At 40.7% G+C, this 15,914-nt stretch overlaps 1 protein-coding gene across 1 annotated transcript; it reads left to right on the top strand.

The window, feature by feature from the left end:
• The first annotated feature begins 293 nt into the window (after positions 1-293).
• On the top strand, positions 294-15,489 carry NIPA1 (NIPA magnesium transporter 1). The gene is made up of 5 exons (XM_082277428.1): positions 294-456; positions 3,631-3,678; positions 7,579-7,669; positions 8,914-9,074; positions 10,360-15,489. The coding sequence occupies exons 1-5, from the start codon at positions 297-299 to the stop codon at positions 10,869-10,871; spliced, it is 972 nt and encodes a 323-aa protein (XP_082133554.1). The 5' UTR covers positions 294-296; the 3' UTR covers positions 10,872-15,489.
• The last annotated feature ends 425 nt before the right edge of the window (positions 15,490-15,914 follow it).

Genomic DNA, 15,914 nt, shown 5'->3' with positions numbered 1-15,914 from the left:
CCGGGGACCCCCGACAGCAGCGGCAGCGGGGCCGCCTCGCCCGCCGCGGTGCCGGCGGGGAGAAGGGCGGCACGGAGCCGTGATGCCAGACCGGCCGTCGGGGCGGAGATGCCGCTGCTATGACGTCACCCTGCTGCCGTCCCCGCGCGGGACGGGCGCCAGGAGCCACGGCTGCCGCCGGTCCCCGCCCGGAGCCGCCCCCGGCGCAGCGCAGCGCAGGGCGGGTCCCGGCGCAGAGCCGCTGCCGGGAGCGCTGGGCCCGGGCAGCCGCCGCGCCTGCAGCTCTCGGCGGGGCCATGCGGATGGCGGTCGGTGCGGCAGCGGGCGAGGGGGCAGCGCAGAGCCCCGGCCCCGCCGCCGTGTCGCTGGGCTTGAGCGTGGCCGTGGTCTCCAGCCTGGTGAACGGCTCCACCTTCGTCCTGCAGAAGAAGGGGATCGTGCGGGCCCGCGGGAGAGGTAGGGGCCCGGCGCTGCGGTGGTGGCGGGTGGGAGCGCCCCTCCCGGGGCTTCCCGGCCTCCCTCCGCACCCCGCGACCCCCCGGTAACCTGCCAGGTGTGCGTGGCCTCGGCCCCGGCACCGTGCGGGACGGCTCCCCCCGCCCCGGGGCAGCCCGGCCGCCCGCGGGGCCGCTTCCTTCCCTCGCCCCGCAGCCCTTCCCCGCGCTGCGGCGGCGGCCGGCCCGGAGCGAAGGACGGGAAGTGGGGGGGCTGCCGAGGCACCCGGCCCGCCCCGCGGGGCAAGGAGGACGAGCCCTCCCGGCTCCTGTCAGAGCCTGTGTTAGGGGGGTGGCCGTGTCGCCTGGAGCGGGGGACGCCTTCCCGGTGTCTGGACTGGGGGAGCCGGCTTCAGTTTGTCACCTTAAGCGTGGTTGACATTAGAGGTCCATGACTGGGTCGAGGCGCAAGGGAGGTGATAAATGAGCGGAGAGGCGGCAGTCAGGATGTACTAGCGGCGGAGAGCAGCGAGGGGTTGTTAACATGCGCATCAGCAACAGCTTCCCGATGTATGGACAGCGCGCTGGTCTGTCACGCTGTAATACAGGGGACTTGTGTGCTGTATGCACTTCTGTCCATCCACAGGTTCCTCTTTTTCGTGTACTTGTGGGACTTTACTACTAGTTTCTGTGGCTTAGCTAGTTTCTTGCCATGAACAGCGCCAGCATATCCTGTCGCTTGTTTATTCCAGCTCTTCCACAGACACGCACAAGTTGTATCAGTCACATAGTGGTTTCCACTTTTTGAGAAGCGATAGATCAGTAACATGAAGTAATTTATTTCTTGTATTTTTCATACTGAAATCCCATGCCTCGTTATTATTTCCTGAGGTGAACATATTCAGGAACTGACTGTGCTGTCTAGAGAGTTTAGCCAAAACAAAGCTGTAAGTTCACAAGTGTGAGGATCTTCTGTATTTTATTTTGAAATTGGAACTCCCCAAAGCATGCAGCTGAACAGCATTTGCTAGTTGCATCTTCATGCTTTGAATATAGGAAAAAGCTATTTTTAAAAATTTATTTGTTTTTAGTCTCATGCTTTTATGTAATGGGAAGACTGTAAACACAGGTTGCATGAGGCCTTTGAATTTAATTGCTATGGGTAATAGCCATTTGTTTCTGTAGGTGATGGTGTCTGTGTATGAGCATGTGCCCATAGGTTCTAGTAACTCTTTTTTATGAAAAATTGTTTTTAGTGACCAGGACAAGGTATTTTCTCTGTATACATTTGACATATGTAAATATGTACATATATGTACACATACAAATAATACACAAATAAATATTTTACATATGTATGTATATATATTTGTACTTGCATTTCTAATGCCTGCTGCATCTAGCATGTTCATGGTGAATGCAGTGGAGCAAAGCAAGCTTGGAACTATGTTGCTACAACCTGGCAGCCTGATCTGAAAAGTTCGTTTTGCTTTTTCTGCAGTGACCTTACAGTTAAGGGCATCAGACAAACATTTGTTTTGCAAGCATAGTCTCCCTTTCCCTCCAAGATGACTGTAACCCATTTTGATTGTCCACAGAGAGATCACATTTGCATCATTAATAGAAGTCTTTTTTTTTGTAAGGGAAACAATGAGCAAACACAAGAGAAAGAAATAACTTTGCATCCCAAGGCAGCTGGAGGAAGTTTTGATTTTAAGTCGCCTTATTCCTGAAGAGCTTTCAATGGAGCACTGGGTTAAGTGAGTGCTAGCAGCTGTAAAACTTCCTGTTTTGAAGATATTACTGGTGCTTGTGCATCTTGCTGAGCATTTCATAGTACTTTCTATTGGCATGCTCATTGAGGAGGTATCTAGGAAAATACCCCAGGTCCTCTCTATTTTGTGTTACGAAGTAGTGGGGTTCAATCTAGCAGCTGGAGCTGTGAGTCCGAGATGGCCAGTGTCAGATGATGTCTTTTTTCCATTGTCTTCAGCAGGTGTTGTATAATTAACAAGGAGGCACTCATGTCTCTTCTGTCTTCTCTCTTGAATCAATAATATAGTATTGATGTAATTAGCAATCCTTGTCTAGTTAGAAACAGCAGTGGGTGACAAATATTTTGCAAACTTACCTTACTTGAGTCAATATTTTCTATAATTTCTGCCCCCAACAGTGTTTTTATTTTATATGCAATAACAAAAGTCTAAAAAATTACTCCACCCACTCTAAAGCTGGCCATTTTCATTAGTCATTTTTCATCTCTTTTCAATTGTATAGTGTGATTTCCAAACACTTAATACTTTATATGTCTCCAGAGTTAGTGATGACTGTGTTTTTCTTCCATTTGGGATTTCAGAGTAGGTACAATATTGCCTACTGCTCCAGCAGCTTTTGAGAGGGCATCTTCCCAAAGAATGCAGAGATGTATTGCTAGAAAGAGGAGCAAAACATAGGAGCATAACTTGATGCCAAGGTTGTGCTTAGAGAATGCCATTCTTTAGTTTAGGAAGTGGTCATGAGCCTTGATGTTCTACAGAAGCAGAACTTACGTGGTGCACAGGCTCCACCTATGCACATCCCAAGGCAAGAGCCTTCTGGCAGTGAAAATTATCATCCTCCAGCTTGGGAGGCACTAAGGACAGTACAGAGTTTTTACTCCTCTCTGAAACGGGGAACTTTGTCAGGAATTCAGAGGATTCAGCTGTAGCACTTTCCAATGCTTAAATGCAGGAGGATCAGGCAACACTATGGTCATGCCAAACCTGTGTGCCAAAACAATTTCTCGGCTACAATTTTTCCAGTACAATTTCACCAAGGTTGTATTAGCAGACCTACTGAGCCAAATCATGTTCTGTTTCCATAGGTTTCCAGTTCTCCTAGAAGTGGTTGTAGCTTGTATGTTTAAATGCCACCCTCAGAACCATTTGGTGACATTTTAGATGCTTTTCTACACAATACTGTATTAGTGTCACATAGGTACTTCAAACTGCAAACCAGAACTTCTGACTAACACATCATCTTAAAAAGGTCTTACTTGGAAACATAAGCCAAATCCAAAATTGTTCTCTCTCTTTTTTTTCTTTTTTTTACCTCACATTCAGTTGCCTTGAGGAATAGGGTTAAGATGAAGGTCCTTAATAACTGAGACTGTTGGTTCATAGTTCCAATATTCTAATACATTTTCCTATACTTCCAGGTACTTCATACTTAACTGATATAGTATGGTGGTCGGGCACTATTGCAAGTAAGTATCTTAAAAGGTTGGAATTTTTTTTTTTTTTAAGAGAATTTTGCTTAGATGGTGATATGAGACATCAGGAAATCCGTGTTTTCATCTTGAATATCATCTTCACTTGTCATGAAATTCCCATCCCTAGAAATACTGCACTTTTAGTAAACTTCTACCATGGCTACCATGCCTGGTGGTGTTTGCAAAGGCAAAGAGCTGGTACAAACATGAGTCAGACATCTTTCCACGTTTCCAAACCATTTGGTACTTGCAGCCCTTGGCAGCCACACACTGCTCTGACTCTGGGTTCCTGCATGGTTTGTGTCTGTGCATTGCACTGGCCTGCTCAGTTTTTAATAAAAGTCAAAGCTGAATTAAAAATTGTCTCTCTGCACACAAAAGGGCTCATTGAGCACGTTATGTTTTACATCAGAAAGCATTTAACCAGCCTCAGTTAAAAAAAAAACAAAACAAAACCTCTTTTGGTTTCTAGTTCAACAGATACAGTTTCAGTTTTGCTTTTAATCTACAAGATTAATGCAAAGCCTTCTGTGGTGCTGATATGAGATCAGTGTAATTTTCCCCTTAATATCTTTGTAAATTCTGCTAACACCAAGTTCATTCTCTGATGTGAATCTGGAGCATGAGGAGCAACTAGCTTTCTCCTCTTACACATCAGCCCGAGTTCTACCCACAGGCTTAGAATCATACCCCACTTTTAGACTCTAATGCAGCCTTTTGTAAATTATTTGGAAAGTTCTGATGCTGTTTCTGAGAAGTATATGAGTCCAGTTGTGCCCTTGGTTTTGTGGTAGCAAGGTAAGTCTCTGATTCTTGGTTTTGTTGTCTTAAAACTATGCAAAAGGAATAAAAACTGATAGATCCCATTGAAGGACAAAGTTCACAGGAAGTGTAGAAGCAGACAGAGCTTCAGAAGAAAGTTCTCAGCTAATTTAACCTGAGTTTAAGTATTTCTTTGTCAGCTTCCACTCCTGACAGGATCACTACTGCCTAAGTAGAAGTAAATCTATGCATCAGCCACTGTTGTTTATCATTCCTGAGGCTCCCATTTGTAATCTCTGAGCAGGAGGAGTTAAAATAAGGGAGGTTTTATTACAGGAGTTATCTTGGTGAATCAGAGAAAACAATTTCATGCTTAAAAGAGCTGACTGAATTGAATGAAGGCAAAACAGCTGAAGGGAATGGTATCAGTTGGCTTTTTTCCAGTAGCTAGATGCAGGTATTTAAAAGCAAAACCTCAGTAGCTTTACTGAAGAAGTGATCAAGAAGAATTTTTTTGTGGATATTACAGACTCAGAATGGCAGCACAGTCACAAACAGCAATAGCAAGGGCCAGGTAGGCACCTATGGGATGCAGAGAAAGGTGCTACTTGGGGAAAGGTGTTACTTGTGGAATTAGCAATATCCCCGCTTATCTGGGTGAAATGATAACAGCTACGTAATTTTCTAAAGCAGAGAATTTGGAGTTTGGACGACTAACAAAATCCACATAAACTCTTATCAACTTGTTCTCATGGTATTTGTTCAGATGGTGAGTAAGTGTTTCTGTGTTGGCATGCTGACTCAGCATAATGCTGCCCAACTGTTTGGGGGCCCTGGGATCCACTGGATTACTGAAGACTTCAAAGGAAGGGCTGTAGATTCTGCTAAGGGATTTTACCTCACTCTGTAGTCAAAAGAGTGATTGCAGCATGTGTACAGGTATTTCAATGAGCATTAAACTAATTAATTGGCTAATTAATTATTTTCAGTGCAGGTTTTGATAGCAGCATAGATGCAGCTGGTTCTTATCGTGAAAACATCTGCATTGGTGTTTTATTGCAGATGGGGAACACATGTGAAGCTAATCTCCTGTTGTCACCACAGATTGGGCTGTATTTCACTTTTCATAGCAGAGCTGGAGCTCCTGGCCTGGTCTTTAAGATGAAACTAGGTTGGAAAATGAATTCTAGGAACATACTTAATGTATGTGAGCTGCAAATAGACATTAAGTTAGCAGGAGTAGGCTGAAGTTAGTCTGAAATAAACCCCCTGACATGCCTAGAATAGATACCTTTTGCTGTACAGGTCTACTCCTGGTCTCCTTGCTAATGGAGACATGCCAGTGCACATCAGGTTTTGTATTGCAGTAACTCCGAGGGTACTGGTACTTGTTTATCAAATTTAAAGCTTGGTGTGCCTTCAAGAATGGAAGTCAGGTCTTGACTAACAGCATTGATGTATCTGATGAGGAATTTCTGTTCAGAGGGGACTGGATAGGTTGGCAGCAAAGATCCTTATCATCAGGTAGATGGTAACAATTACTGAGATCCTTTTTTTAATTGGTGTTAACTAGTCCTGGTCTGTCATTTGTAGTGGTAAGGGACTGTTACTATTACTCCGTGGTGGTATGGAAAACCTCCAGTAAGTTTAGGTGCCTTACAATATGTTCCATTTGACTGAAGCTTCAGAGACCTACTTTGTGGATTGATGTTGGTGCCATCTGTTAAGAGTTCTTCCAACAGAAAGTTAAGACACCTGACCTCCAAAAAAAGCAACCTTTTGTCAGAGTCATTTGGAAATGTATGTAATCTGCAGAAATGCAGAGTGCCAGCTGTGCACCATTCTCCATCAAAGATCTGCCCCAATGCCTTTAGATGCCTTGAAGATAATGCCAGAGTTGCCACATGTATCTCAAAACAACCTGAGGCTGATAACCAAGTTACTCTGTTCCCAGGGACAAGGCAACCACCACTGTCTCTTGTGCCTTGGAAATGCTGCTCATCAACTTCTCCAGCTCACTCCTGCACACAGGGAAAGCCTCAGTGAATTTAATTAGTATAATTTTGCCACACTCTGCAGTTTTGCAGGTTTGTTTGTCTCCTTCATATTTCCTGTAGCTTACACAGGTCTTCAGCTCTACTAATAATGTGAGCTAAATTGGTAAATTAATTAATGTTTGCACAGTGCTTTGCAGATGTAAAAAATTGGATGATACTAACGATATTTGATAGTTGAGGGCAGTGCCAGCCTGAGCATAAAGACATCTTGGATTCTTGAAATGTTTTTAAATGCTTATAATGGCTTTTAACAGCAAATGGAAATTTGAGCTGTATGTAATCTGTTCTCAAGCTTCTTGCCAGTTACCACAGACCTGGTAACTATGAAAGTATGTTGACCTATTATAAACTTGCCAGCGCTTGCAAAACCATCCAGCTTTTCTTTTTTAGCCAAAAACTTGAACACATGAACTGTTATCACAGCTGTGATGTGCAATACTGTGGTATATCTTGGAATTCGGTTTTACTGGAGGAAAGAAAAATAAGGTTGAGGCTGGTACTGTGGCTTCTTTTTACAGTGGTCGGATGTTACATAGCATTGTGAAAATTTGATGTAGTGTGTTGAAGAGCCCTTATGCATGTGCTTAGTATTTCATTAGAAGGTTCCTCAGCACTGTCTTTATTTTCCCCCCAAAAAGTAACACTGCTGTTGGGAACTATAATCAAGTACATTTGTTTTACATGAATGCACGTTCTAAAGATGAAACCATGGATTATATATACTTTTACCCCTCCTCATACAAATATTTGAGTATAATGCTGAGATATTTGAGTATAATCCACAAGTGTTTCTAATTCATATTTGTATTTATATTTAACTAAGAGAAGTTACAAATGAGATTATTTACTGTGCCCACTTGGATAGTCTTGTGTGGCAAATATAAATCCTGTATTAAGAAACAAAAAACTATAGAAAAATACCAGCCATTTTGTTTAAGTGCAAAATTAACAGAACTAAGCGAATTGTAACATCTGTTTTCCAGTTAGGTCAGTCTTTCCTGGACAGTATTGGGCAAGTTTTGATTACTTATTTTTACAAAGGGGTTTAAAGGCTTATTTCTGGTTCTCTTGACAGTGGCACTCGGTCAAATAGGGAATTTCTTGGCCTACACTGCAGTCCCAACCGTGCTAGTGACGCCCTTGGGAGCTCTTGGCGTTCCATTTGGGTAAGAGTGTGCTTTTCTTGTTCTTATCTGGATCTCATTACTAAATAAAATATCAGATGGACTCAGTGCTCACTGAAGGTCCGCTGAGAAATGTCAGGCTTCTGGCTGTTCATGATGTGTTATAATGTCACCTATTCCTGTTTTTCCCAGGAAAGCTGGGCTGGGAGGAGGCAGTGGTGAAGAAGGGTTTTCCTGAGTATCTTCTGCTTTAGCTATCACTATGATTTGGAACAGATAAACTTTTTTTTTCCTCCCTTCTCTGTGTTTGCTCTGGACTCTTCTGCCTATTCTTTTATTCACAGTTCCCTTACTATGTAGATCTTTCCTTCTGTCTCACAGTCTTTACCCTGCTATCCACAGCCCACATGTGTTTATTGATGCTGATTTTCATTTCATTGGATTTGGCCCCTTTCCAAATCAAGGGAGTTCTGTGCATATGCATGCCCCCAGCTTCTTAGAAGTTATGTTTGTGGGAAGCACAGACAAGGCAGTGAGTTTAGGGAGTTTAATATGCAACTAATGTTTTGTGAATAGATGAACTACAGTTGTGGAACTACTGCAGTGAAAAAGCACAACTCTTTAAAAACAAAGCTGTGCATTGCCTCGAGATTTTTCTGTTGCCTGCTGAACTGTGACTGCATTGGTCATCTGCTTCAGAGTGTAGATGGCATTGCTTCATGTCTGTCTTTAGTTCTATCACTATGAAACACACTGATGGTGCTCTAAGTGCCACCTGTTATTTTATCCTAGGTCACATATTTTTGCTTACTTTGGTCAGCTACATGTCTGAGCCACGTCCTGGGATCTTTGTAACCAAAGGTCACTTTTATCTCATGACTGCTAAGCACCTATAAAATGGGGCTTTGTGACAGATCACCAATGTGGTAATGGGTAGATATCTGCCTTGGGGTCAGATGTCTGGATTGGAGGGTTTCGGTTGTTTTGGGGGCAGTTTTGAGGGGGTGATGTGGTTTTGGGTTTTGGGGTGTTACGGCTAGGAGTTTTGTTGGGGTTTGTGTCTTGTTTTGTTGTATTTTGGGTTTTTTTTCCTGAGGTGAGGTGTCAAGGATTGAGAAAAACTGCAAATGGATGAATCTTTCCTCAGATAAGTCAGAAATACGTTTTGAGAATTCATCAACATTTGATAGTATTCCTTTAAAAGGGAAATTCACATGGCACAGCACTGTTAGAACATTATTAACAGAATGTAGTCAAACTTCTATTTTTCTTCCTCTTTGTCAAAGGTCTATCTTAGCTTCTTACTTACTGAAAGAGAAACTGAACATTCTTGGCAAGCTGGGGTGTTTGCTGAGCTGCGCTGGGTCTGTTGTTCTCATTATCCATTCCCCGAAGTCTGAGAGTGTAACGACTCAGGCTGAGCTTGAAGAGAAGCTTACAAATCCAGGTAGTTTGTTTTTTCATTCATTCATAATGATTTTCTGAGTTGAGCAAGAGCATGCTTGAGGAAGAGGCTTGCCACTTCTAACAGGTAGGCAAATTGACTTGTGAAGAAATCATGACATGCCAGAGGCAAACCAGTACAGGTTTTGTGTAAGAAAACTATGCCCTGCTCTACGTAGAACTTGTCGTATTTATTGGGACATGTGTGCAGAAAGGAAAACATGGATACTTTTGAAAACAGTATCCTGCACAGCAAGCTCAGAACAATGGCCAGTTGAACTTGTAATTTTATAACATTATGAAAAAGTGTATCTTGCTATTTAGAGAAGAAAAGTATAAATCTAGGATCTCAATTGAAGTTGTTTTATACAGAACAAAAACATACTGACTTTCTTCTGTCCTTTATTTCTCCACGGTTTTTTAATTAAAAGTTTATACTAAGTACCAGTTATGTTCCCAGATTTCTTTGCACAATAAAGGTATGTAGAAATAGGCTGTTGAGACATATGCTGAAATGCCTGTTCTGTCTCACCAGCTGCTGGAGGATACATATTGGTGCTAATATGTTCCAGGCCCATTTTTATTTTTCTAGCTTAAGAGCTAAACTGCTACCTGTTGTTTTTCTTGCATTTGCTTTAAGCGAGAGAAACTCAAACATAATAACATCAGCTGTTCAAAAAATCTGCGCACTAAGAAAAGAAAACAAATGCCTTGGTCTAAATTTACCATTTAAATCTGAACAAAGGGAATTAGCTATATATTTCTTTAAAACTCTAAAGCATGAAATGTTTTTCACTGCTCTTATCTGTGTACTGATTGTATAATGTAAATGCTATGGCCTCATGTTTGTTCTGTCCCTACTCATCTTACTCTCCTTAGTGGGACCTAGCTTTATGTTTAAGCTCTTTCCTGGATCCACACACTGCCTTAATGAGCCTTTTATGAATCGGGTGCTATCCCTCTGTCTGTCATAGTAGACTTAAAGGAGTATTGTCCTGGTGGAAAAGAGAATAAGATTTAAAAAAACCATCTGAAATCCATTACAAACATGCAACAGTTTGTGTCATTTTCTACATGACTATTTGTTTTTCCCAAAGAATGTGACAACATCTTCAGTCATGGATGCCAATATTTTTGGAAGCTCAGTGATTTGGATCTATATTCAATAGCAAATCTTAATTGTGATGTATACCTGAAGTTCACTGCTAGGACATGATTTTCTTGCTAAAATCTTTACAAGACCAGGAGTTCTCACATTGATATTTTCTTGTTTTCTTTTTGTTTTCCAGTTTTCGTGGGTTATCTCTGCATAGTGCTGCTAATGCTGCTTCTGCTTATCTTCTGGATAGCTCCAGCTCATGGACCTACTAATATTATGGTTTACATCAGTATTTGCTCTCTGTTGGGCAGTTTCACTGTTCCCAGCACAAAAGGCATTGGGCTGGCTGCTCAAGATATCTTTCACAATAACCCATCAAGTCAGAGGGCTCTGTACCTCTGTCTGGTACTTCTGGCAGTATTAGGATGTAGCATTATCATTCAGTTCAGATACATCAATAAGGCACTGGAGTGTTTTGACTCCTCTGTGTTTGGTGCCATCTACTATGTTGTATTTACCACCTTAGTCCTGCTGGCTTCAGCCATCCTTTTCAGGGAATGGAGTAATGTAGGAGTTGTAGATTTTTTGGGAATGGCTTGTGGATTCACCACAGTATCTATTGGAATTGTTCTTATACAAGTCTTCAAGGAATTCAACTTCAATATTGGAGATTTAAACAAACCTAACATGAAGACAGATTAAAATATTTTTGAGGGGAAACTGGATGGCTCAGGGAAGGATGCAGAGCTGTTCATTTCTAGGGTACTGTTTCAAATAGGGTTCAGGTTGGTAACTACTTTTTGACAATTTGGTGGCCTATGTGAAATGAATTGGGGGCCTCCATCCAGTTTCAAAGGAGCAGCTGTCCATGTAACCCAGTCAACACAATAAATGACCTTAATTGGAACTACTGATTGAGTCAGCATAGAGACCGATGTATTTCCTCACTGTAAAAGCTAGTCCATCAGAAAAGCTCTGTGAATATTCTGACAGACCTGTATGAAAGCTTGTATTGTGTCTTCTGAGATACCATTTCTGTGGGCAGAGGACATCAGTTTCTAATGCACTCAATCTGATGCCTTTCATCATAAGTGATGTATACCTTAAAATAAGGGGGGGAAAGTAAGTGGAACAATTTGTGAATCTCAGTATAGCAATGTCTTCACCGTCAAGGTTGTGAATTCTAAGACAAATGTTGGTTGGATCATGGACTGCAGATTTGTTCTTTTTGGTGACTGTCTTGGCAACTTCGTCTGCTGTGCGGTGAAGACACAGGAGTTTTAAATTAAAGTCTTTATACAGAGCAGGGGACCCTTAAATATCTTTCACTAATTACTTATCAGCTCATGGTAGTGTCCAGTATGCTTTTTTCTTTGTAACTTACACACGTTAAGACTTACTGCATTCATCTGAGAGTTTTTAATTGGGAGCAGGTAGAAAGACTGCAAAGGATGTAGAAATGTTGCACAGACTCATTGCCTACATGGTGGCTTGTTTGTAAGCAGCTCAGAAGTGTTTCAGTGCCTTTGCAATCAAAAAATACTGCATAATTGTAGATGTATTTAATTCAGATGGCCTGTATCAGTTTAATAATTCAATTTCACTGTCTACAATATTGGACTATATTCAAATTCTAAACATATAAATCATCTAGAAGGACCGTATGTTTTTGGAAGAATTTACAAACCTGAACTGAAACCCCTGGATGCCTTGACAGCTTCTGAAAATCTTGTAGTCCTTCTGGGAAGAGGAGGAGTGTTGAAATCAGTCCAGCATACCTTTATTTTAGTTTAGTGACTAAATGCAGGAGACCATTTTGTGAAACCACTAATAAATAGGGACCACAAAAAACAAAGAAATTTAAGAGAGAGAAGAGCATGAGATTTCTCATAGCTCAAAAAAGATGGTCTGATGCTCTTGTAATGTGGAAAAAGGAGGTTAAAGACTGAAAAAACTGAAGCATTCAGAGAGCTGAGTTTTAGGTAACTGACAGGGACATACATTCAGATCAGTAATTCATAGACCTGTGTGAATGGTTCAGTTGTAATATTTTGACAAGTAGTACAGACAGCTTCAGCTATGATGGGGATGGCTCTGAACAGTTCAGTTTAAACCATTTAGACCATATTGATATGTTAAAGAATGAAATAGTTAATTTCATGTTCTACTTATATTTGGTAGCTAAAGCATCATGAATCAAAAAAGTTGAAAGCTTGAAAAGCAATGAATGTTTGTTTCCATTAAGTACAAAAATGGAAGAGTACAGTGGAACTCAACATCTCTAGATCAGAACGTCTCCTAAGAAAAACAGAAAATCCCAGTGTGATTACAAGACAGTATTTGAGAGAATTCACACCACTTTATCAAGAAATCATAAATGTAGCTTTGTAGCTGCCTGACAGGAACATGGGCATTGATTAGTGGGGAGTAATACTGTCTGTTCTTGTGATGTTTTTTGTTGACCTGAATTGATGTTTCCTTAAAACTCAGCCTCCATTTTCATTTAAAATGAATGCTATAAGCCCCACTAATGGCAGCAGTCATCACGAAAGTGAATCTAAGAGATTTAGTATTCTGAAGGGACTGTTCTGAGGGAGTAAGAGCCCTACTATGTTATTTGCAGAACTCTGTATTGCAGGGGAATGGCTCTGAGTTGGCAGAAATGTGCATTGTTACAGGCCAGCACACAGTAACTGGGTATCTTAGTGGAATAGAATAGCACTAGGAGAGAAAAGACCATGGATTTTCAAATATTATGCAAGGTTTTTAGAAAGTTTGAGAATTGTAGATGAGAGTAATTGGGCTATGAAATCTGTTTAAACTGGCCTCTGTCCATTATTGATTGGAAGATGGTGTCTTGGTTCTCAGCAAACAGTTATATTTTGTCATATTAATTTCCTTTTCTTTGATTGAACCTGGAATTAATTGCACATAGGGGTACTGCACTGTACTAACCTACCTTTTAAAACAATGTTATCTGTTTTCTGAAGCAGTCAAGTTGTGTTTTCAAAATTCAGCTTCAGAGTTCATGAGTTGTATGTTCATTCTGTATTAGCCTTTAGTCTCTGAAGACTTCGGTGAATATCTTTAGGTCAGAATGGAAATGATTGTGGTCTCATCTTATTCCTCCTTTGGCCATATTTGTTTGTCTTGGTTGGTTTTGGAATTTTTAATTATTTATAAAGTGCCTGTCTAGTATGTTAGATGCATATGCAAATTATTAGTGAATGCTAGAATTCAAAATAACTTGATTGCCCTGTCTAAACCTTGACATTTTCTGCACCACACAGAGTTTACTTGGTAAGTGCTCACTATGCAGAGGAAGAATGAAGTAGCAACAGTGTTCTGCAGTCCTCTGACCATCGTTACCACTGACAAATGTCAGCATAGTTTTCTTCTCTTCTCCCCAGCTGCTCCTCATCTGTGATGAGCTTTCTAGAAATGTCTAGTTAACCTTGATGTTTAAAACAGAGATGTCAAAAGCCAGCACATAAGGTGAAAGAAATTCTCGTGGCCTTGCACATCATTTGTATCTGCAGCCTTTTACTTCTTGAATGCTAAGTAACTGAAAGCTTTATTTTTGCTACTTTGTTCAGTGTGTAGCAGTGTTCCTTCAAGTTCTGCTGTACCTGGATCTGGTTCAGTTCTAACTTTAGAAATGTATTAGCATTTTCTGTTGTCACTGTTGATATGATTCTTTCCCCCTCCATCCCACGCCCTCCTCTTTCTAGGTGTCCTACCTTTTTTAGTCCCGTTGCTTTTCTGATTTAAAAGGAGGCACTGTTGAAGTTCAATTTTAGCTGTTCCCCCTTTTTTTCCCACCCCTTTGACAAGTAAGCACTTTGAATAACACAGATATCTGAGTTCCATCATCTCAGGGAGCAAATGTGCACAGTTGTCTCCTGAGCTCTGGCGTCCCTCATGGGTCTGCCCTTTTCATGTTCTCCTTGTGTTATGTCCATTGATAGCTGCGAGCCAGATGACTTCAGTTCTGATTCCAAAGTAGAAGTGGGAGAGGCTACACATACCAAAAGTGGACTCATTACAGTAGTGGAATGCATTTGAATTACGTTCAAATCCATATGAAAGGCGCTTCACTCCATATGTCTGACTTCTGTTATACTTGTCAAATGTATTTACTAGGTACTCACTTGAGGATAGCTCTTTGATCATTATCCCTTCAGTGTATGGAGGATTTGCATTTGTCAGTCACAATCTCTATTAGGTGTCAAACACAGAAGTCCCTCAAATGTTCAGTAGAAGAATAGAAACCTTTTTGATACAACCAAAAACCCACATTTGTTACACCTTAAATACTTCTGTAAAAAAGAAAAATATCTAAACAAGTTATCTGCTGTATTGACTTTCCAGGATTCTGTATGTGTAAATAGAGCCTATTTATTAGTGAGCTGCAACTAACATTAATAAGAACCTGTCATATCACACTTTGACAAGTGAGGCTTCCTATTAATAATATTGATTTATATTGGAACATATGTATTTTTCTGAAGTAACTAGCACTGAAAAATGGAAACACTGGATTAAGTTGTCGAAACACTAGAAAGTGAGGTTTAGCTTTCATTTTATTTTTAAAAAATGCACGGTTTGTATTTGAAGAAATTTAGGGTTAATAAGTAGGGGGTGCTTTAAATGGGAAGTTGTTTGCACATTGTACCCCCCTCCCATTGTTGTTTCATAAATAGACATCAAGGATTCTACAGATATTCCTTGGTTGTCTTGAGATGGTGTAACTGCTGAAGTTTTACTGTTAAATCAAGCGTTATCAAATGTGTATCTATTACCTGTTATATTTGTAATAATTCTTTGGTGCTATCTGTGGGCTTACAGAATGCAGAATTTTAGTGTGTCTTGTGTTAGGCACCAATGTTGTCAACAGTTGTCATTACGAGTGCCCAAGTGTATCAGACAGGAGTGTTGAAATGTTACAGATTAAGAAATCTTTTTTTTAAAGCTGCAAAGAAGTTTGGAGTTTCTTTATTGTTTGTGGTTGTGCTGGGTCCTCCCATGTCCACACCCCTCCCTAGACAGTTGCTCTATAGAGTGGAAAATGTTACACAAAAGGGATACTTTTAAGTCAATTTTTTTTCAACTGTGGAACTTTCTCTTCTTTTTATTTTATTTTATTTTTTTTTCCTGGTATGTAAAAAGTAGTTCTAATGGGATACGGGGAAAAGGTAGTTGGCAACAAAAATACAATGTCAGGTTTGGTTGCTTCAATGCTCTTGCAACATAGTTACTACAGATTACATAAAAATGGTTTATTTTATTAGCTTCCAAATAATGTATATATAGATTTGTTAATGGCTTACAAGTCAAGCTTACTCTCTTTGCTTTTTAAAAAATAGTTATAGGCATGTTGTATTTGCCTTGTGTAAATTATAAAAGGCTATTAAGTTTTCTGATAACTAATATATTTATTAACCTGTATTGTTTTAAAATAAATGATTTATTTCTAGCTCAATGCTTGGTTTGTGACTCATCTTTATCAAATGGGGTGGGGAAGAAATCAAGTTTCCCACACACTTAGCTGCTTCACAGGCTAATTCCAATTCATAAGCCTAAACTATTTCCATTACCCTTTCATAAAATAGCAGCTTTGCTTTTTATCAGAAAAAGCATGGGTACAGATCAGTTGGCCCACAAAGGGCTCAGCTGTCCTGTACCAGTATCTATCAGCAGGCTGTAGTCTTAATGGCTTCATTGGACTGAAGTTCGCTCGCAAGT

Source organism: Coloeus monedula (genome assembly GCF_965178545.1).
Source record: "Coloeus monedula genome assembly, chromosome: 3".
NCBI classification, from domain to species: Eukaryota; Metazoa; Chordata; class Aves; order Passeriformes; family Corvidae; genus Coloeus; species Coloeus monedula.
This window is presented reverse-complemented; position numbering and strand designations above follow the sequence as displayed.